General features: G+C 38.6%; 1 protein-coding gene across 1 annotated transcript in view; it reads right to left on the reverse strand.

Moving 5' to 3' along the window:
- The window catches only part of LOC132691274 (uncharacterized), a 53,505-nt gene extending 33,006 nt beyond the window's left edge, over positions 1-20,499 (reverse strand). Inside the window, 7 exon segments of the mRNA XM_078438759.2 lie at positions 9,407-9,520; positions 9,523-9,545; positions 9,547-10,933; positions 12,461-12,614; positions 18,509-18,570; positions 19,613-19,705; positions 20,212-20,499. Of these exon segments, the coding sequence (XP_078294885.2) occupies positions 9,407-9,520; positions 9,523-9,545; positions 9,547-10,933; positions 12,461-12,614; positions 18,509-18,523 (1,693 nt within the window). The 5' untranslated portion in view covers positions 18,524-18,570; positions 19,613-19,705; positions 20,212-20,499.
- Between the last annotated feature and the right edge of the window lie 977 nt (positions 20,500-21,476).

Genomic DNA, 21,476 nt, shown 5'->3' on the forward strand with positions numbered 1-21,476 from the left:
GAATAGGAATGCAACCGATTTCTGTGCATTGGTTTTTTATCCTGCAACTTTCCTGAATTCATGAATCAGTTCTAGCAGTTTTTTGGTGGAATCTTTTGGGTTTTCCATATAGAGTAGCATGTCATCCGTGAAGAGTGAAAGTTTGGCCTCCTCCTGGCTGATTTGGTTGCCTTTTATTTCTTTGTGTTGTCTGATTGCAGAGGCTAAGGCTTCCAATACTATGTTGAATAAGAGTGCCAAGAGTGGACATCCCTGTCTTATTCCTGACCTTAGGGGGAAAGCTTTCAGTTTTTCCCCATTGATATTAGCGTTGGGTCATTCATATATGGCTTTTATGATCTCGAGGTATGATCCTTCTATCCCTACTTTCTTGAGAGTTTTTATCAATAAAGGATGCTGTATTTTGTCGAATGGTTTCTCTGCATCTATTGGGAGAATCATATGGTTCTTGTCCTTTCTTTTATTGATGTGATGAATCACGTTAATTGTTTTGCAGATATTGAACCAGGCCTCCCCCTCAGGTATAAATCCCACTTGGTCGTGGTGAATACTTTTTTTAATGTATTGTTGGAGCTGGTTGGGTAATATCTTGTTGAGGATTTTTGTATCCATGTTCATCAGGGAAATTGGTCTGTAGTTCTCCTTTTTAGTGGGGTCTCTGTCTGGTTTTGGAATCAAGGTAATACTGGCCTCATAGAAAGAGTTTGGAAGTTTTCCTTCCATTTCTATTTTTGGAACAGCTTCAAGAGAATAGGTGTTAACTCTACCTTAAATGTTTGGTAGAATTCCCCTGGAAAGCCATCTGGCCCTGGACCCTTGTTTTTTAGGAGATTTTCCATTACTAAATCGATTTCTTTACTGGTTATGGGTCTGTTCAAATTTCCTATTTCTTCCTGTTTCAGTTTGGTATATGTTTCTAGCAATTTGTCCATTTCTTTCAGATTGTCTATTTTATTGGCATATAATTGCTCATAATATTCTCTTATTATTGTTTTTATTTCTGCTGTGTTGGTTGTGATCTCTTCTCTTTCATTCTGGATTTTATTTATTTGGGTCCTTTTCCTTTTTCTTTTTGATCAAACTGGCTTAGGGTTTATCAATTTTGTTAGTTCTTTCAAAGAACCAGCTCCTGGTTTCATTGATCTGTTCTACTGTTTTTTTGTTGTTGTTTTTTCAATAGCATTAATTTCTGCTCTGATCTTTATTATTTCCTGTCGTCTGCTGGTTTTGGGTTTTATTTGCTGTTCTTTTTCCAGCTCTTTAAGGCGTAAGGCTAGGTTGTGTATTTGAGATCTTTCTTCCTTCTTTAGGAGGGCCTGGATTGCTATATATTTTCCTCTTATGACTGCCTTTGCTGTGTCCCAGAGGTTTGGGGTTGTGGTGTTATCATTTTCATTGGCTTCCATATACTTTTTAATTTCCTCCTTAGCTTCTTGGTTGGCCCATTCATTCTTTAGTAGGATGTTCTTTTGTCTCCAAGTATTTGTTACCTTTCCAAATTTTTTCTTGTGCTTGATTTCGAGTTTCATCATGTTGTGGTCTGAAAATATGCACAGTATGATCTCAATCTTTTTGTACTTGCTGAAGGCTGATTTGTGTCCCATTATGTGGTCTATTCTGGAGAACGTTCCATGTGCACTGGAGAAGAATGTATGTTCTGCTGCTTTAGGATGAAATGTTCTGAATATAAATATTAAGTCCATCTAGTCCAGTGTGTCATTCATAGCCATTGTTTCCTTGTTGATTTTGCAATTAGATCATCTGTCCATTGCTGTGAGTGGGGTGTTGAAGTCTCCTACTATTATGGTATTACTGTCAATGAGTTTCTTTATGTTTGTGTTAACATTGTGTTATGTTCTTTATGTATGTTATGTTTATGTTTGTGATTAATTGATTTGTATATTTGGGTGCACTCACATTTGGTGCATAAATGTTTACAATTGTTAGGTCTTCTTGGTGGATAGACCCCTTAATTATGATATAATGCCCTTCTTCATCTCTTGATACAGTCTCTATTTTAAAGTCTAGATTGTCTGATATAAGAATGGCTACTCCGGCTTTCTTTTGTTGACTATTAGCATGAAAGATGGTTCTCCATCCCCTTACTTTCAATCTGAAGGTGTATTTAGATGTAAAGTGGGTCTCTTGTAAACAGCATATAGATGGATCTTGTTTTCTTATCCATTCTGTTACCCTATGTCTTTTGATTGGAGCATTGAGTCCATTGACATTTAGAGTGAGTACTGAAAGATATGAATTTATTGCCACTATGTTGCTTGTAGAGTTGGAGTTTCTGGTGGTGTTCTCTGGTCCTTTCTAGTCTTTGTTGCTTTTGGTATGTATGTATGTATGTATGTATGTATGTATGTATGTATGTATTCATCTTTTCTCCCCTCAGAGAGTCCCCCTTAAAATTTCTTGCAGGGCTGGTTTAGTGGTCACTAACTCCTTTCATTTTTGTTTGTCTGGGAAACTTATCTCTCCTGTCATTTTGAATGACAGCCTTGCTGGGTAGAGAGTTCTTGGCTGCATATTTTTCTGAATCAGCACATTGTATATATTCTGCCACTCCTTTCTGGCCTGCCACGTTTCTGTGGATAGGTCTTCTGCAAACTTGATCTGTCTTCCCTTGTAGGTTAAGGACTTTTTTCCCTTGCTGTTTTCATGATTCTCTCCTTGCCTGAGTATCTTTTGAATTTGACTATGATATGCCTTGTTGATGGTTGGTTGTTGTTCAATCCAATGGGAGTCTTCTGTGCTTCCTGGATTTTGATGTCTGTGTCTTTCCTCGGGTTAGGAAAGTTTTCCACTATGATTTGCTCACATAACTCTTCTACCCCTATTTCTCTCTCTTCCTCTTCTGGGACCCCTATGATTCTGATGTTGTTCCTTTTTAATGAGTCACTGATTTCTCTAATTCTTAAATCCTGCTCTTTTGCCTTAATCTCTTTTTTTTCTGCTTCATTATTCTCCATCACTTTGTCCTCTGTATCATTGATTCTCTGTTCTGCCTCATCCATCCTTGCTGCCACGGCATCCATTCGAGATTGCAGCTCGGTTATAGCATTTATTATTTCATCCTGACTAGCTTTTACTTCTTTTATCTCCACTGAAAGGGATTCTAGTCTATTTTTGACTCCAACTAGTATTCTTATTATCGTGATTCTAAATTCTGGTTCAGACATCTTTATTGCGTCTGTGTTGGTTAAGTCCCTGGCTGGCGTTTCTTCCTGCTCTTTCTTTTGGGGTGAATTCCTTCATTTCCACATTTTGAAGGGAGAAAAGGAATTAATGAGGTAGAAAAAATTAAAATTAAAAAAATAAAATTTTAAAGTATTAAAATTTAAAAATTAAAAACAAACACACAGAAAAAAAATCAAATAAATGATGCCAGATCCTAGCTGTGTTTTGGTCTGGGTGTTGAAAGTGGCTTGATAGATTAGAGTAAAAAGGGGAAAAATAGAAAGAAAAAAAAAAAGAAAGAAATCGTTTGAAAATTTGAAAAAAATGAATACACTGAAGTAGACTAAATGAAATGATGGAAGTAAAATAGAACTTTTAAAAATTTACAGAAAAGTAAAAAACATAGAAAAAATTAAGGAAAAATATTTTTAATAAAAATACAAAATAAAAATGAATTTTTTCTCTTTCTGTATTCAGAAAAAGAAAAGAAACGAAAAAGAGAAAAAAGAAAGAAAGAAAATTAAATAGATGGACCAGCTAACAGACTGGAATATGACTGAAATTACTTTGTTTTCCCCTAGAAGTCAAACTATGAAGCGCTTTATAGTCCATAAACTAAGCAGGTGGTGAGACTTATGTTCTTGAAGAGTGAGGTTGGCCCAGTTTGGCGGGGCTTAGAGTAACAGCTACCTTCTCCTCTAGATGGCGCTGCTAGCCTACTGGGGTGGATGGTTGTGGTGCTTGTAGGTGCATATGTGCATGCACAGGAGCGGTGAAAATGGCATCACACAGCTATCCAGTCTCTAGTACCGGAACTCTGTTCTCCCCAGTCAGCAATCACCACCTGTCCTTTGTCTTTGGCTTCTGTCCACTGCCTGCTTCCACACTGTCCATGACCAAGCCCCAGGCAGCACCTCCCTCCTGAGTTTTGTCTCAGATGTGGCTGCCTTCCCCAGCCTCCCACTTCTGAGGGACTGTGGCTTTGACCTGTTCCGCCCCTTTGTGGAGGGTCTCACTGAGCAATGGCCAGGTGCTGGCCACACCCAGAAACATTCACAGGACCATGCTGCTGCCCATGCCAAGAGACTGCAGCCAGGTGCCAGCCCGCCCCAGAAAAAGCTCACGAGACAGTGTAGCAGCAGCATTTCAGGGATAATGGAAAATCACAGCACACATCTGGCACCAGGCTTCACCCTTAATGACCTTGTCCAGCATCAGTGAATGAGGCCATTGTCTGGGGTCTGGTGGGCCCAGGTCGCCTCACAGCCTCTACCAAATGTCCTCCCGTCAGTGGAACCACTTCTCTTCATGTGGCCCGAACTCCTCCCAGACCCCACTCTGCTCCTGGAGATTCACCCTTCCCACCAGGGCACCACTAGGTATTGTGCTGCAGAGTTGCAGACTCTGCGCTCTGCCTGTTTACAGTCTTAATGGAATTTTTTTTTTTTTCAACGTTTTTTATTTATTTTTGGGACAGAGAGAGACAGAGCATGAACGGGGGAGGGGCAGAGAGAGAGGGAGACACAGAATCGGAAACAGGCTCCAGGCTCCGAGCCATCAGCCCAGAGCCTGACGCGGGGCTCGAACTCACGGACCGCGAGATCGTGACCTGGCTGAAGTCGGACACTTAACCGACTGCGCCACCCAGGCGCCCCAAGTCTTAATGGAATTTAAACCCTCTCCCTTCTCCTTTCTCCCTTTTTACTTCAGTTCCTGTGGCTGTTTCCAATTGTCCACTTTCTCTCCCTCTGCTTTTGGGGAGTGGTGCTTTTCCAGTATTCTCCCCTCCTGTCTCCATCCTCTCCACACGCAAAAGCGGCTCCCTGCCCTCCGCAGCTTCTCTCTCCCCAAGTTCACCTCTCCACACTGCGTACCTGCTGAATTCTGAGGTTCAGGTTGTACATTGTTGTGTTAATCCTCAGATCAGTTTTCTAGGTGTGCAGGATGGTTTAGTGTTGGTCTGGCTGTATTTCACGGAAGTGAGACACACAAAAAACTTCCATGCTGTTCTGCCATCTTGGCTCCTCCCCCTCAGTCTTTTGGTAGCAGCTACAAAATGTTAAATTCAAGATTCCCTCTCAAATGCTCCATTCTACTCTCAATACAAATATTAATCTCATTGGTCAGGTAGGACAGTTCTTATTTGTGACAGTCCTCCTGGAAATCAGTGGCTGAAACAACTAGGTGGTTTATCATTCTCACATAACAGGAAGCCCAGAGATGCAGGTTGGGATGGGACAGGTCTCCTGGGCAGTTCTCTGCCTGTTCCACCTCCCTTAGCACTCAGCACTCTCTCTCCTTACAGCAGGATGGCCGCTGTATGACCAAGAAGGATGAATGGTGAGGGGCAAAGGCCTTTTTTTTTATTAGGTTTTGTCTCATTTACATGGAAATAATCCCGGGAGGTTTTTCCCAATTAGCTACACATTTTAATAATGTAATTTTGATAAGGATATTAGAGGGGCAGTGAGGTGGCTCAGTCAAGCGTCAGACTCTTGATTTTGGTTCAGGGCAACATCCCAGGGTTGTGGGATTGAGACCTGTGTCAGCTCTGCAGTGAGCATGGAGCCTGCTTAAGATCCCTCTGCCCCAGTCCCCCACTTGCATGTACTCTTTTAAATAAATTAATTAACTAATTAATTAAAGATACTGGGGACTTTTCAAACTACATAGTCACACCTAAATAACAGAAGGTAAAAGAAAAAGATGGTAAACATTTCGCAGACCAAATTTAAATATACCTGTTATTAATATTAAATGACAAGGTAGTCAAGGATAACTGTGGGATGAGAGAGATTTTATCAGCAGACTTTGTTCTTTATCCGGAGAGTATAATATTGCATGCAACCCATGACCAGTATGATATGTGTTCCAAATAAGTCAAAAGTTATTAGTCCTCAGTGTTTTCTTATAGATTTCCTTTGAATTTAAGTTGATTTTATTTACCTGAATGTAAAACTAATTTGCCAAGTTTCATCACAGATATTCTGATTCTAGTACCTTTTTAAAAAGTTGTTTAAAGTTTGTTCATTTTTCCATGCTCAGTGTGGAGTAAGACCTGGGACTCCATCCCACGAACCATGAGATCATGTCCTGAGACAAAAATCAAGAGTTGGATGCTTAGCCAACTGAGCCACCCAGGCACTCCCTGTCTAGTATCTCGGTAGAAAAATGGAAGGACTGATTTTGAGATTCCATTCATTCCATTCTCCCTTAAAGTGAGAGATCTATAAAAGGCTTGTAGTTGGGAAATATTCTCTCACTTCTGAGTCTGTATTAATATTAGACTGTAACTTAATAGAAAATCATGACATCACAAGTCTAAAAATATCTTTGGTAATTTGTCTAAACAGTATTTCACAACCATTTTCCACAATCATATTGTGCAGTGGACAGTATGTGTGCATCAGGAAAAAGAAGTTGGTAGTTAGCATGAGGAAGATTGTGGTCTTTCCCAACCAAGACAGTCAGAAGTAAACATTCAGTTTTATACTGAAGAGTCTGACTCTACTCTTGATGCCTGACTAATGGTACCCGGGAAGCGTCATTACCTCTTACTAATTCCGCTCATCTGGGCAGGGCAAGCTAATAATAAAGCCCGAGAGGCCCTTCCCTTCGCAACAGTTCTAAGTTCACAGTGTCAATGAGTACCATCACCCTGGCCCCACACAGGATGCATCGTAACAAAGTAGTCACCATTGCCTGCTTTCTCTAGCCATTTTCAGAACTTGAGAAGTCTGCCCTGCTCTCCCGAGAAAGCGTCATTATATAACCAACATTCTCCGAACACTTGAGTGAACGGAGTCATCATTCTTGACATCCGAACATCCTGTCCCAGTGGAGTAAGCACAAATGCAAACAAAAGCAAAAAAATGTTTTAGAGGGTAAATATGTGAGATTTCTAGTTATCAAACAAGATTCCCATTGTGTTGCTCATTCTTGAGAGTAAACTCATGAAGATTTATCTTTTCAAATTATGTCCCTGAGTACTCCAGCACAAAATATAGATTGTGCCTTTATCCTTACTTCTTACAGTATCTTCTTACTTCTTCTGACTTCTTACAGTATCTTTACCCTTACTTCTTAATTTTTCTATTTCCCAATACTTTTCATATGCCTGCTACTTTTCTACTTTCACTTAATGTTAATAGTACAACACATGGGCCTCATTTCAGCACAAAAGCGTGCAGAAATATAATCATATGGAGTATATTCATGAATAGGAGGCAGACTTTAGAGGGTGAGAGTTTGAGATTGCATTGCTATGGTATTTTCACTACAGCCACAAAAATAATATGAGATATACTATGGAGTATGTAACTCAAATTCAACTTATGAATATGTATTTCCAAAACTAGGTTTGAATCTAACATGAAAAAAAAAATGTTGTGGATGACATTCAACCTAGAGAGCACAAGGATGTATTATTAGTGTTCATTATGAAATGCCCCAGTGAAGTGTGATGCACCTGGGCTAATAAAAGGCACATGATTTACTTAGGGTTACACAAAAGCTCATACTCATATTTTAGTTACTTAGATATGAGAAATAGGATATCCTAAATCAAATGGTATCAAAATGCAATTTCAGTGGCCAAATTTGAGACCTTCACAAGCATACTACTTTTGCGTTTTTCTTTTTTTATTTTTTAGAGAGAGCATGAGTAGGCAAGAGGGGCTGAGAGAGAGAATCTTAAGCAGGATCTACATTCAGCAGAGAGCCCAATGTAGAGGTTGATCCCAAAACCTTGAGCTGAAATTGAGTCAGACACAACCTACTGAGCCACCTATGCACGCCTACTTTGGTTCTTTTGATTAAAATGTTCTCTACAACTTTCTCTTCAGTTTCCAAAAATAAGAGTAATTTTTATTCATCCATGAAATACAACTATTACCTTTCAAAAGAGGGAGAGACCATCATTCCCCCTCCATTTTCTCTATCCAAATGCCATCCCTAGTAACCTATCATTGCCACATGAAACTGTAATTCTTTCAATTTCCCAACCTACCGTTTCATGATGATCTGACAGAGTAATCCTTTCCTATAATAATCAACAAAGGCTCTCAATCATATCAACAAATCTAGAGAAATACTCATGACCATAGGAAACATGGAAAATTAGATAATAGTTTTAGATCTATTCCCTAACACTTCCCATTGTCTCAGATTTATACTATAATGTATCTTAAAATTAGCATCCTATTTTTCCAGGGTATATAGCTATGACTAAGCGCCACCTAATGAAATAGGTTCCTTTAACCTTACCGATGCTTTCTCTGAGACCACCATGGTTGACAAGTGAAATGTATTTAGTAAGAGTATAACATCAGTGGATTCCAAACTTGAGGTTATGAGTCATCAATAATAACGTAGCCTCAAGAAACCTCAAATAATTGAGTAAAAAACAGCTATAGGGGTGTCTTTCTGGCTCAGTCAGAACAACATGGGACTTCATCTTGGGGTTGTGAGTTTGAGCTCCACATTGGGTGTAGACAGGAAAATAAAATCTTAAAAAAATTTAAACAGAAGATGATTAGGTCTTTCTATAGATATACTTATTCCATTGAAACACATTAAATAATTTTAATTTTCTGTGGAATTTAACACCTAAGATTGGCTAATCCTCCAAATAGACCTAGTTTCCCCTAGTGTGAATTTTCGTATTGTAGTCCACTGAGAATTGGCTAAACAATTATCACCTTCATTACACATGTAATGTTTCTGTCCAGTATAAATTCTGTGTTTCCTGAGGTAAATATCTTGACACATTTGTATGATTTTCATGTGAATTCTTTCAAGACCACACATTTTTTTAATTACTGGAAGTCTGTACCTCTTAATCCTATTTGCCTATTTTAATCCCCTCCCCAAAGTTGTACATTTTTAAAAGTCTGATCACACTCATTACATTTGTAAGATTTCTCTCCAGAAAGAATTATGTTCCACAAGGTATAAGCTTTGGATAAGCCTTGCCATACATTCCATTTGTGTGCTTTCAGAGATTTATATTCTGATATCAGGTGAGATGTGAGCCCTGGTTACAAGCATTGCCACATACATTAGTTTCACATGGTTCCTCTCCAGGATGGAATCTCTGATGTTGCGTAAGGCTTGATCACTTGCTTATTTTATCTGTAAGGTTTCCTTCCATTTTGAGTTCTTCCATGACACCCAAAGCTTAAACTTTGAATAAAAGCACCACCACACATGATATAGTTTATACTCTTTCTTTTCACATGTATTTTCTGATGCCTCGTAAAAGCTTTGCCACACTCATTACATTCATAAGGTTTCTCTCCAGTATGGATTTTCTTATGCTGAGCAAGATGCTCGTACAGGCTTTGCCACACTCCTTACATTTGTTTCTCTCCACTATGAGTCCTCTCATGACCCCAAAGGTCTGAACGTTTACTAAAAGTCTTATCACATTTATTACATTTATAAGGTTTTTCTCCTGTATGAATTCTCTGATGTCTCATAAGGCTTGTACTTTCGGTAAAAGCCTTGTCACACACATTACATTTGTATGGTTTCTCCCCAGTGTGTGTTTTCTGATGCCTAGTAAGATTTGCAAATTGGGTAAATGCTTTGCCACACTCCTTACATTTGTAAGGTTTCTCTCCAGTATGGATTTTTCTATGTTGAGTAAGATGTGAACGCTCAGCAAAGGCTTTGCCACACTCACTACATTTGTAAGGTTTCTCCCCAGTATGAGTTCTCTCATGACCCCAAAGGTGTGAATGTTTGATAAAAGCCTTATCACATTTATTACATTTATAAGGTTTTTCTCCTGTATGAATTCTCTGATGTGCCATAAGGCTTGAACTTCGAGTAAAAGCTTTGTCACACACATTACATTTGTGTGGTTTCTCTCCAGTGTGTGTTTTCTGATGCCTAGCAAGGTTTCCAAATTGGGTAAATGCTTTGCCACACTCGGTACATTTGTGAGGTTTCTCTCCAGTATGGATTTTTCTATGATGAATAAGATTTGAACGGTCCGTAAAAGCTTTGCCACAGTCATTACATTTGTAAGGTCTCTGTCCAGAATGAATTCTCTCATGACTCATGAGGTTGGCACTTTTGCTAAAATCCTTCCCACAGTCATTACATTTGTAAGAAATTCCTCTAGTGTATGCTCTCCTGTATTGTGCAGGTAACAAAGGATACTTAAAAACCTTCCTGTATTTGTTCCAAATGTTTTTGGTACTGGGAGGAATTCTTTGAAGTGGTGAGACTGAGGAACCACTGTTGACAGACTTCTCAGTCGGATTACAGTCACACATTTTCTCCTCATTGTGAAATCTCTGCAGTTCAGCCAGATGTGCCTGCAGACTTAATCCAATTCTATTTTCCATGCAGTTTATGTACTGGTTTCCAGCACCACTTCTGTTATTGTCCATTTTTAGCAAATTCCTCGTAAATGGCTCATCATCCATGAAATACTGGTACGCATTATTTCTTACAGAAACACTCTGCTTTTCAGGAAGAGTAACTGAGGTCTGATTAACTTGCTGGTCTTTTCTACAAGTGAGATTTTTGTTATGGGTCAAAGGCACTTCTTTGTAATTTCTTGCATCATATCCCCACTGACTCTCAAACTCATGCATATTTTCGCAGGATTCCTGGAGATCAAAATCCTTGATTCCATAACTTTCATTTCTCTCCAATATCACTAAGTGGTAAAATTTGCCTTTATTAATGTCCTCTGTTGGTGATAATTCCTTGATTGCAAATCCATCAGAAGGGATTCCTATCAAATAGAGATGGAAGATAAGTCTTTTATACTAAATTACATAATTACACACCAAAATAATACTTTATACTGAACACAGGAAGTTTCTCAAGTATGGTATTCAAACAATATTGTAATATACAATGTTTGTAAGTTTTCTTTTATAAATGTTTCCATATCAATAATTTCTCTAATTTTAAGGTAATTTTTCCAAACACACATTATACACTATACATATTTTTTGCCCATGTAACTGGATAATGAAATGAAACTTCATAAGTAGCTCATCCATACACTGGCTATTATATAACTGTGCATGAAATCATACAGATGTCTATCTTCCTTAATTCTTAATCTTTATAAAAATGTGTTTACCTGAACACGGTATTTCATAATTCAGTGATTCTCAACATATCTTTCATTTTTCCTACTGTGTGTTCCTTATGGAATGTAAATTCTGTCTTTAGTTCTCAAGGAAGAATTGTTTAGAATTCCAGAGCATATTATTTTCTGTAAATGTGGTTACTTATTAACTTAACCTGCTAGATCAATTTTTAGATTGTAATATACGGATTTGTTAAAAGACCTTGTTTCCTTCATCATATCCTCATACATTATTAAACACACATTATTATTAAACACCAAATCAAGCTGCTCTCCTGAGCAATCTGTACTGTGTATGAATAGGGGTCTTTCTACAGTGTGGGGAGGGGCAGGACATGTGGACACTGAGGTGCTTTGGTGCTCAAAATTAATATACCAGGAGATACCAGTATAGTTTGTTTAGCTCAATGAAAAATCTGAGGAAAGGCCAGGACCTGGATTCAGAAAAGCAAGAGTGAAACACAAGGAGTAACGGGCAATGTGGGAATGCTGCTTGTGCTTGCACATCTAAGGGAATATGATTGTGCTGTAAGTTAAATGCCTGACCTTGGAAAAGGTCAAAACAAGTTAACTGACTGCCTGAATGCTTAAGGATTATTTTAGGTATGCAGAAGACTGGTTCTCTTCCAAGAACTACTGAACCAAAAGCACAAGTGCAAAAGCACAGAATCAGTTATTTATGAAAATTCACCATAAGGTTTCCTTCTTTTCCCCAACTTTCAATAACCTTATTGTCTCTGAGCCTTATCTTTAAAGATGTCAGTGAAATTTGACTTTGCTAAGAATTTAAGGGTTTTAAATCCTATTCTCCCAACTCCCAGATTTTTTTATTTAAATTCTACTTAGTTAATATATAGTGTAATATTGGTTTCAGGAGCAGAATTTAGTGATTCGTCACTTACATATAACACCCAGTGCTCTTCATCACCAGTTCCCTACCTTAAGCTTTTCTGACTACTAATGTTCTGCAAATACCTAAACAAGCAGGAATGCAGAATTTCTGAAGAAAAGGGAAGTTAGAGTCCATTTGCCACATTATGATGCCTTTCCATTCTCAATCAAAACAGCTGCAATCATTCTCTTAAGAATAGGGATTTGAAACTCTTATGATCACGTCAGGGGCTCTCAATAGAAAATGCAAAGACATAAAAAGTTAATTACCAACTTCTGGAGAGAAGTTATCCTCACCCAGGGAGACCAGGTTCCTGTAGTTCTCCAACATCACGTCCCTGTACAAGACCCTCTGAGCAGGGTCCAGGCACTCCCACTCCTCCTGAGAGAATTCTATGGCCACATCCCTGAATGTCAACCGCCCCTGAAAGGAAAACACATTTCACCAAGTGGACAGGGAAAGTGTTCTTATTTGACACAAAACAAGAGAAGCACAGATGTGTAAAGACTGACTTAGCTGGAGTGAGTGCTCTTTGATCCATGCAATATAATTTTGAGCAAGTTACACTTAACATAAAATTAGCATTTTTAAAAGTACCATTCGGGGGCATTTAGTGCACTCACAAACATCACCTCTGTCTAGATCCAAAACATTTTTATCAGCCCAAAATCCTTTACCCATTAAGCAGGTGCTTCCTATTCCCCAGTCCATGGCAACCACTAATGAATGGTTTGTCTCTATGGATTTACCAATTTTGGATCTTTTCATGTAAATGGAATGGCGTCAAAAATGTGACCTTTTGCATCTGCCTTCTTTCACTTAGAATAATGTTTGAGGTTCATCCATGATATAGTGTGTATCAGCGGTACATTTCCTTTCTTCCGGATACAGAGTATTCCACTGCAGGACTAGACCATATTCACTCAACTACTGATGGGCATTTGGTTGTTATCACCTTTGGCTAATATTAGTAACTTGCCATGAACTTTGTAGTACAAGTAAGTGTTTGCATACCTGTTTTCAATTCTTTTGGTTATTTCCTAGGAGTGGAATTACTGGGTCACATGGTTAATTTTTTAAGAATCTGCCACAGTCTTTTCCACAACACATACACCCTTTCACAGTAATGTGTCATGAGTCTACATTCTCCACATCTTTACCAACACTTTGTTGTTGTTGTTGTTCTTTTACAATAGTCATCCTATTGGGTGTGAAATGGTATCTCATTGTGGTTTTGATTTTGCATTTTATTAATGACTACTTTCATCAAACATCTCTTCATGTGCTTGTTTCATTTGTGTATCTTGTATGGAGAAATGTCTATTAAAATGCTTCGACCACTTATAAGTTGGGTTTTTGTGTTTTGGTTGTTGATTTGTATAAGTTCTTCATACATTCTAAGTTCTAGACCCTTAGTAGATATGTGATTAGCAAATTATTTCCTCCCATTTCCTCACCTATGTGATAATGTCCTTCAGTGCACAGACATGATTAATTCTGATGATGACCAATTTATCTACTTTGTCTTTTTCTCTTTTGATGTGGGATCATGTATAAAAATCCACTGCCAACCCTCAGGTCATGAAAATTTACCCCTATGTTTTCACCTAAGACTTTTATACTTGTAGCTCTTACACACAGTCTTTTGATTAATTCTGAATTGATTTCTTTATATAAGGCAGTTTCAATTTCATTCTCACACGGATATCTAGTTGTGCCAGCACCATTTAAGAGACTGTCCTTGTCCACTGTTTTTGGCACTACTGTAAAAAAGGAATGGGTTACAGATGTATGGGTTTATTTTGTGGAAGTTCAGTTCTATCACTGTGATCTGTATTTCTAGCCTCTGCTGGAATTACACTTTTGATTACTCAACGTTTGTAGTTAAGGTTTAATGTCAAGAATTCTAGGTCCTCCAATATTTTCTTTCTCACATTTATTTTGGTTATTTGGCATCCTTACCAATTCAGTATTAGTTTTAGAATCAGGAATCCCATTTAGGCCAAAAAGGCTGTTGGGATTTTGCTGAGGACTGCATTACTCTTTGTATCACTCTGGAGAGGACTCCCATTTTACAGTCTTCCAATCCACAAACACAGGATATCTTGACATTTATTTAGGTTTTCTTTAATATTCCCCAGCAACTTTGTAGTTTTCAGTGTGTATAAATCTTCCATTTACTTTCTTAAATTTATTCCCATTTGTTTCCTTGCTCATGTAAATGGAATTGTTTACTTAATTTCCAGTTGTTGATGGCTACTGTACAGAAATGCAACTGAATTTTGAGTGTTGATATTGTATTCTGTATTTCAATGAATTTATTATCACCGGTAGTTTGAGGCTTCTTTATTTCTAAATATGAAATCATGTCTTCTACAAATATAGTGTGATTTCTTTTCCAATTTTGACACATTTGATTTATTTTTCCTCTGTATTTTCTCTGATTAGAAGTTCCAGTACAGTGTTGATATGCGGTGGCAAAATGGGCACACTTGTTTTGTTCTTGGTATTAGGGGGAAGTTTTCAGTTGTTCACCAGTATGATGTTAACTATGGAATTTTAATAATACCCTTTTTTAGATTGAGGAAGTTCCCTTCTACTTCTAATTTTTGAGTTTTTGTTGGATGCAGTATTCTGTATATGTCCGCTGAATCTAGCTGGTTTACACACAGTCCTCTATCATTGATGTCTGGTTGTTCTATCCATTATTAACAGGGAGCACTGAGGTCTCCAGCTAGTATACTAGAACTATCTCCTCCATTTTGCTTCAAAAAACTGGGGGCTTTGTTGTTATGTACATATTGTTTATAGTTGTTTTATCTTCTTGATGGATTGGCTCTTTTTTCAATACATAATGTTCTTCAATATCTTTGGTAACAGTTTTACAACTTAAAAGCTATTTCGTCTGATATTTCTGTAGGTACCCAACTAAGTTTCATTACTATCTGCATGGAAAATCTTTTTCCACCTTCACTTTGAACCTATTTGTGTATCTCAATTGAGGCTTGGGGCACCTGGGTTGCTCAGTCAGTTAAACACATGATCTGGATTTTGGTCAGGTCATGATCCACAGTTCATGAGTTCAAGCCCCGCATTAGACTCTGGCTGACAGTGGGAAGCCTGCTTGAGATTCTGTCTCCCTCCCTCTCCCCCACTCAAGCTCTCTAAATAAAGAGTTTTAAAAAACAGAGTGAGCCTTTTATAGACATAGAGTGGAATCATTTTTAAAAACTAATTCCTTGGGGCGCCTGGGTAACTCAGTTGGTTAAACATCTAACTTCGGTTCAGATCATGATCTCAGTTTGTGAGTTTGAGCCCTGCATCAGGTTCTGTGCTGACAGCTCAGAACCTGGAGCGTGCTTCGGATTTTGTGTCTCCCTCTCTCTCTGCCCCTCCCCCACTCATGCTATGTCTGTCTCTCAAAAATAAACAAACATTTTAAAACATTAAAAAAAATAATTCCTTTATCTTTTATTGAAGAGTTTAATCTGTATACATTTCAAGTTACTACTGATAAGAATTACTTCTAACATCTGTTGTTTGTATATCTAATATTTTCTTTCATAATTCCTCCTCTTGTAGGTGTCTATGTGGGTGCATACTATTTTGATTGCCTTTATGTTCATTTTTCTATTTTCAAGTTATTTTCGGCGTGGTTATCCTGGGGATTACAGTTTACATGTTAAACCAAAAATATTTGAATTTCAGTTGATACTAATTTAGCTTTAATAGCATACAAACAACTGTTGTTATACAGTCACCCTTCATGTTCTTACTGTCAAAAATTATTTGTAAGAGATGTGAACAGATGTTTTATACACTCAAGAACAGATTTTTATTATTGTTTTACACATTTGTCTTTTAAGACACATAGGAAAAACTGAGTTAGAAAACAAAAATATAATAATACTGGCTTTTATATTTACTTATGTAGCTACCTTTACTAGGTTTCATCCATTTCAGCCTGAGGAACTCCATTTGGTATTTCATGTAGGCTAAGTCTGTAAGTGTGAACTCCCTCAGCTTTTGTTCCTCTAGGAGTCTCTTAATATCACTATCAATTTTGAAGTATAGTTAGCCTCGTAAGGAATTCATGACAGGTTTTTTTTTTTAATCTTTCAAACTTTTAATACCACAGGAGACTGCTTCCTGGCCTCCACAGTTTCTGAAGAGAAATAGGCTGTTAAACTTATTGAGAAGCCCAGTACATGAGAAGTTGTTTCTGTCTTGCTACGTTCAGCATTCACTCCTTTGTCTTATAAAAGTTGACTGATTATGTGCTTGCCAGGGATCTCCATGCATCTGTCATAGCTGAAGTTCATTGAGTTTTTGGATGTGTAGGTTGTTTTTGATAAATTTGGCAAGTTTTCAGCTCTTATTTCTTCAAATATTCTTTCTGTCCTTTCTTCTTTATCCTTTCCTTCTAGGATTCCTATTACATGTATATCAGTATTCTTGATAGTGGTTTCTTAGTCTCTGTTCATTTTTCTTTTTTTTTTTCCCTTTTATTCTGCTTTTGTCCCCTTTCTTCTGTTCACACTTGATAATTTCAGTTAACTTATGTTTAGGTTCACGGATTCTTTATTCTTATTGTCTGTCTGTTGATGAACTCTCTAGTGGATTCTCAATTTTGGTGTTTATACTTTTTTAACTCCAGAATTTCTATTCCATCCCTTTACTATAATTTCTATCTCTTTATTGACATTTTCTATTTGTTGAAACACTGTTCTACTTCTTCCATGTTTTCCTTTACCTGAGGATGTTCAAGACAGTTGGTTTAAAATCTTTATTTACTAAGTGGAATGTCTGTGCTTCCTCAGAAAGACCATCATTAATCTGGTTAATCACAGTGAAGAAGTACAATCTTAAGATATCCTTAGATATCTGTAGTGACGTCAGCCTGGTAGAAGCAGCCACCATGGCATTCTTTGAAACAGTAAGAAATTGTAAAGGACTCATGTATCTGCATTTAGAGAATGTTCCAATGAGGATCTAAAAAAGCAGTTATCTCTATGTTTCCTAACATGAAAACAACTTCAAGACATATGGTATGTAAATATTTCAATTTGTAGAATAAAATATGATGATTAAACATTTGCTGGAGAATATATTCTAAAATCTCATTACAACATATAAATGCATTTTTAGAAGATTTGCACTAAAGAGAACATCAGTTCCCAATGAAGACAATCAGTGATGATGGAAGATATGACAGGCAAGGGTATATTTACTTCTTAGTTTCTAAACTGCATCACTCTGTGGAACTGAACCACAAAAATACATACTAGAAGGATTTAATACAAAAAAAAAAATAAATAAAAATAATATTTAACAATTAGTAAAATGAAAATTTAGCACCAGCCTCCCTGATGACAGAAGGTTCTGCAGCTATGTCTGGCTAAATTAAACATTTCTATCTAAAAAATGTGCAGTGTAACATTTCCTAAATGAACACCATGGTCTGTATGAGATGGATGTGCTATAAATAATATGTGGTGTCTGGGTGGCTCAGTTGGTTGAGCAGCTGACTTGGGCTCAGGTCATGATCTCACAGTTCATGAGTTCAAGCCCAACATCAGGGTTGCTGCTGTCAGCACAGAGCCCACTTCAAATCCCCCATCCTCCTCTCTCTCTCTGCTCACCCCTGCTCTCTCGCCCTCAAAAATAAACATTAGAAAAATAAAAAATAAAAAAATACTAATTTAAAGAACACTTACTGTTACACAAGTAGGTTGATTCTACACTTTAAAATCAATTATGTTAATAAAATAAAACACTCTCTGTATTCCTTATTCCTACATTGAACTTCCCACTCTATTCCAAAGAATTAATACTTTGGAGTCAGAAGCACAAGGACTCCTTCTTTAACGTCAAAAGGTATTTGTAAAATAAGACAAAGCAAATCTACCCTGTCAGTCTTACTTTCCAGGGTTTCTCAGGTACTTGTGCACATTAATACATTACTAACATATGTAATCTCTTTAATCCTGGTTTATATGAGCTGAAAATGATCCAGAAGGGGTCTCTGAAGAATCCTTACTGCCCAACTCCAAGGACACCACAAAGCCTACTCCCATTTTCCAGTCCTTGCCTATGTAGAAAATCTTTCACAGGATTACCACCTAAAATGAGCCTTTTCATTAAGTTCTATGTCACTGGGTCACAGTGAGATGGAATCTGCATGGAGATGACAGGAGAGTGGGAGAAGGCCCTGGGTGGGAGTAAACATTGTAGGCAGGATACCTTGGAGACGAAGATTAACAAGTCCAAAATGTGACATTTTAGGAAGAACAATCAATGAAAAATATGACTTTTACCTGGAAAAGAGCCATTCCTCCTTTTTTCCCTCTTCTGGTCTTCTTTCTCAGGTAAGGTTATACTGCATGACAAAAAGTTATGTTGCTTAATGTTTAGAATCATCATAACCCCTTCTTCTGCCATAATATACATATAGGGAGAACCTCACTATGGGAGAAAGATCGTCCTTTGCTGCCAACTGCAACAGGAGGGATACAGGGATAATAAACTCCTATATGGAGTTCTCCAAGTGCATTTTCATCCATTTCTTCAGAAAGCCCTCCCCTCCTGCTGAAACCTACATACTCTACTGCAACTGAATTGTCCTCTGTCTACCTGACACTGAGCCAAAGGGAGGTGCCTCATTCAAGTTCTTGGCTCCTCCTTAGGCAACCAACATGCAATGAATGGTTGATGCAGGACACAGAATCCTGTCCATTCCATCAATTTAGAACAATTCTTAAAGGCCACCCCAGGTCCAGAGCTCCCTGGTAGCCATACGGAGAGTTTAGATCTTTGTCCTGCTGGTGATGGCAAGCTGTAAGAAGGTTTAATGTCAAAAGACGAGATGATCAAATTTTTAAGATTTAGCTAGGATACACAGAAAGAGGGTGAAGCTGACAGAGGCGTGCCTCTGTCTCTAAGACTATGCTCCTGCCTCTTTCCTAGTGGTTTTCATTATTTTTGGAACTGGGTCACATTGTAAAGTCTAATGATAACTGCACACCCTCTCCTAGAAAACTGCCAAAGACAAACACACACCCAATCATTTCAGGGATCATTTCAGGGATCTTATTAGCTCATGTTCAGAATTCTTGGTCTATCGACTCATGTTAAAGGTGGGTGCCCTTGGGATCACAGGAAGAGTTACTTTACCAAGTTACCCTTAAGTCTGAGTGGAGTGAGCAGAACTGGGTATAAGTAAATTCTGAAATGGTGGCCTTGACATGTTTAAGTGGAAAGGGCTTGTCCTAATTCCAGATCATAACCTTTCATATTCCTGAAACAAGAGAAGCTTCTCTTTCATGGGTGTAATCAAACCCAAGCATTTAATTCCTTTTTTCAGAACAACTATATTAAATTACAAATAGTAACTAGTCCTGGAAAACATGAAAAAGGGTCACCTGTGGAGATGAGGTCTGAGCAGTCTCTGTATCATGAACGGATGGGCTCTGCTGGAACAAAGTTCCACATCAATCCAGCCCATCCATCAACATCTGTACTGAAAAGACAAAGGGGACTTGAGGAGAACATCTACTTAGTTGGAGACTTCAGCTCAGAACTCGGTAATGTACAAGATAACTTAAGAGAAGAAGAGAACTGTTGAGTATTAAATTAACTGACTAAACTAGCTTTTGAATGTTAAAAGATCATCAACATGCTTAACGCCTGTGTAATGAAATACTATAAAGTTATTTACCAGACATCAAAGAATAGTTCCAACATACGATAGACGGCCAAAGGCAGTGGGCCTGGGGCCCGTACTTGCCTCTGAGCGATTTTAACCGGAAAGGAACGCAGACACTCGGTACCCGAACCAAGCGACAGGGCTCGGAAAGTCTTATGGACACAACGCGAGAAGCAAAAGGGACGAACTTCCGGCGAGAGGGACGAGTGGGTTCCAGGATTTTACCTTACCAGGTGACCCCGAAACCTGGGTGTGGAGGAGGGGTTTGATGAGCGCGACCGCTGGTAAGAACCAGAAAAACGGAGACTCACTCACCCGAGCGTGCCCGTTGCTCCGCGCGATCCGCTTCCGGGTCTCTAGAAAAGCGCGCGTGCGCGTGCGTCGTGGGGCGGGGCGGAGGCGGGTCGAGGACGCGACGGTTGGGAGCCGGGGCTTGAGTCACTGGATCCCGGCCTGCGCACCGTCCCTTTCCCTGCGTCTGCCAGTCTGTTTGTCCTTTCTCCCCGGCGGTTTCGGGTTCTGCTTTTGGATTCCTTCCAATCCCGCTGGTGTCGTTTGGAGCCAGGCTGGGTACAACGTTAGGGAAGGGTGGGCCGCTTCTGTTGGGAGCAGTGGTATTTGACAGGTTGAGCACGGTGCCCAGGGAAACGTTTGTAGCGACAGATGGAGACGTGCGGCCAGCGAGGGAGGCGTAGCAGCACGGGGACCTGGGGCCGGAGGTCCTCGTGGGTCCACTGAGACCTGGACATGACAGCTCCTTGTTTAATGAGGCAAAAAGCCGGGGTGGTCAGTGTCGGTGATGGACGCTAGAATGCGAAATGCAAAACTCTTCTGTGGCGAATGTGCAATTTGGTACTAACCCCCCATCAGAGCTATTCACTGAATTGTCACTTCTGCTCCCCATTTGCTGGACTGCGTTCCCTGGCGTTCCTCTCCAGGCCCTGGGCTGTGGGGGCGGAGGGCTGGCACGTTGCTTTAAAGGAACAAACATTTCTGCCTCTATGAGTGTTCATCCATTTTTCTCTCTTTAAATTTGATATTCGAATCCACACCTCTCGAGATGAACTATAAATCTAAACGCCTTTGAGACCTACCAGATGGTACCTGCATTTTGCTTAAGTCCTTAATTGCCAAATATCATTGCAATTTCAATTTTTAAAAATCTTTGTTCTTAGTTATTTTGGAAGACTACTTTATACTTGAAAATTAGATTTTTAAAAACAGTTTATTGAGAGAGAGAGAGAAGCAAGTCTTATGAGGAATTTAACAATGTTTTAATTATTTTTTACCCTATAGACTTCTCCTTTGTTTGACCTTTATTTTTCTGTAGGATGTAGAGAAAAGACCATTTATGGACATTTTGATAGGAATTCCCATTTCCCAAATACCAAGCATTAATGATGTCATCCCCACTTTAGTTTTTACTGGTTATTAACTTTTCTTGTGCACTTTGACATACTTCTGAATTTTTAACTTCACTGATACAATACCCTGTTCATAAATAAACATCTCAGGAGGATAACCATACTCATTTTGGTTTTTTTTTTTTGTTTTGTCTTGTTTTGTTTAGAGTTTTTGTG

The sequence above is a fragment of the Panthera onca genome, chromosome E2, assembly GCF_046562875.1.
Source record: "Panthera onca isolate mPanOnc1 chromosome E2, mPanOnc1 haplotype 2, whole genome shotgun sequence".
NCBI classification, from domain to species: Eukaryota; Metazoa; Chordata; class Mammalia; order Carnivora; family Felidae; genus Panthera; species Panthera onca.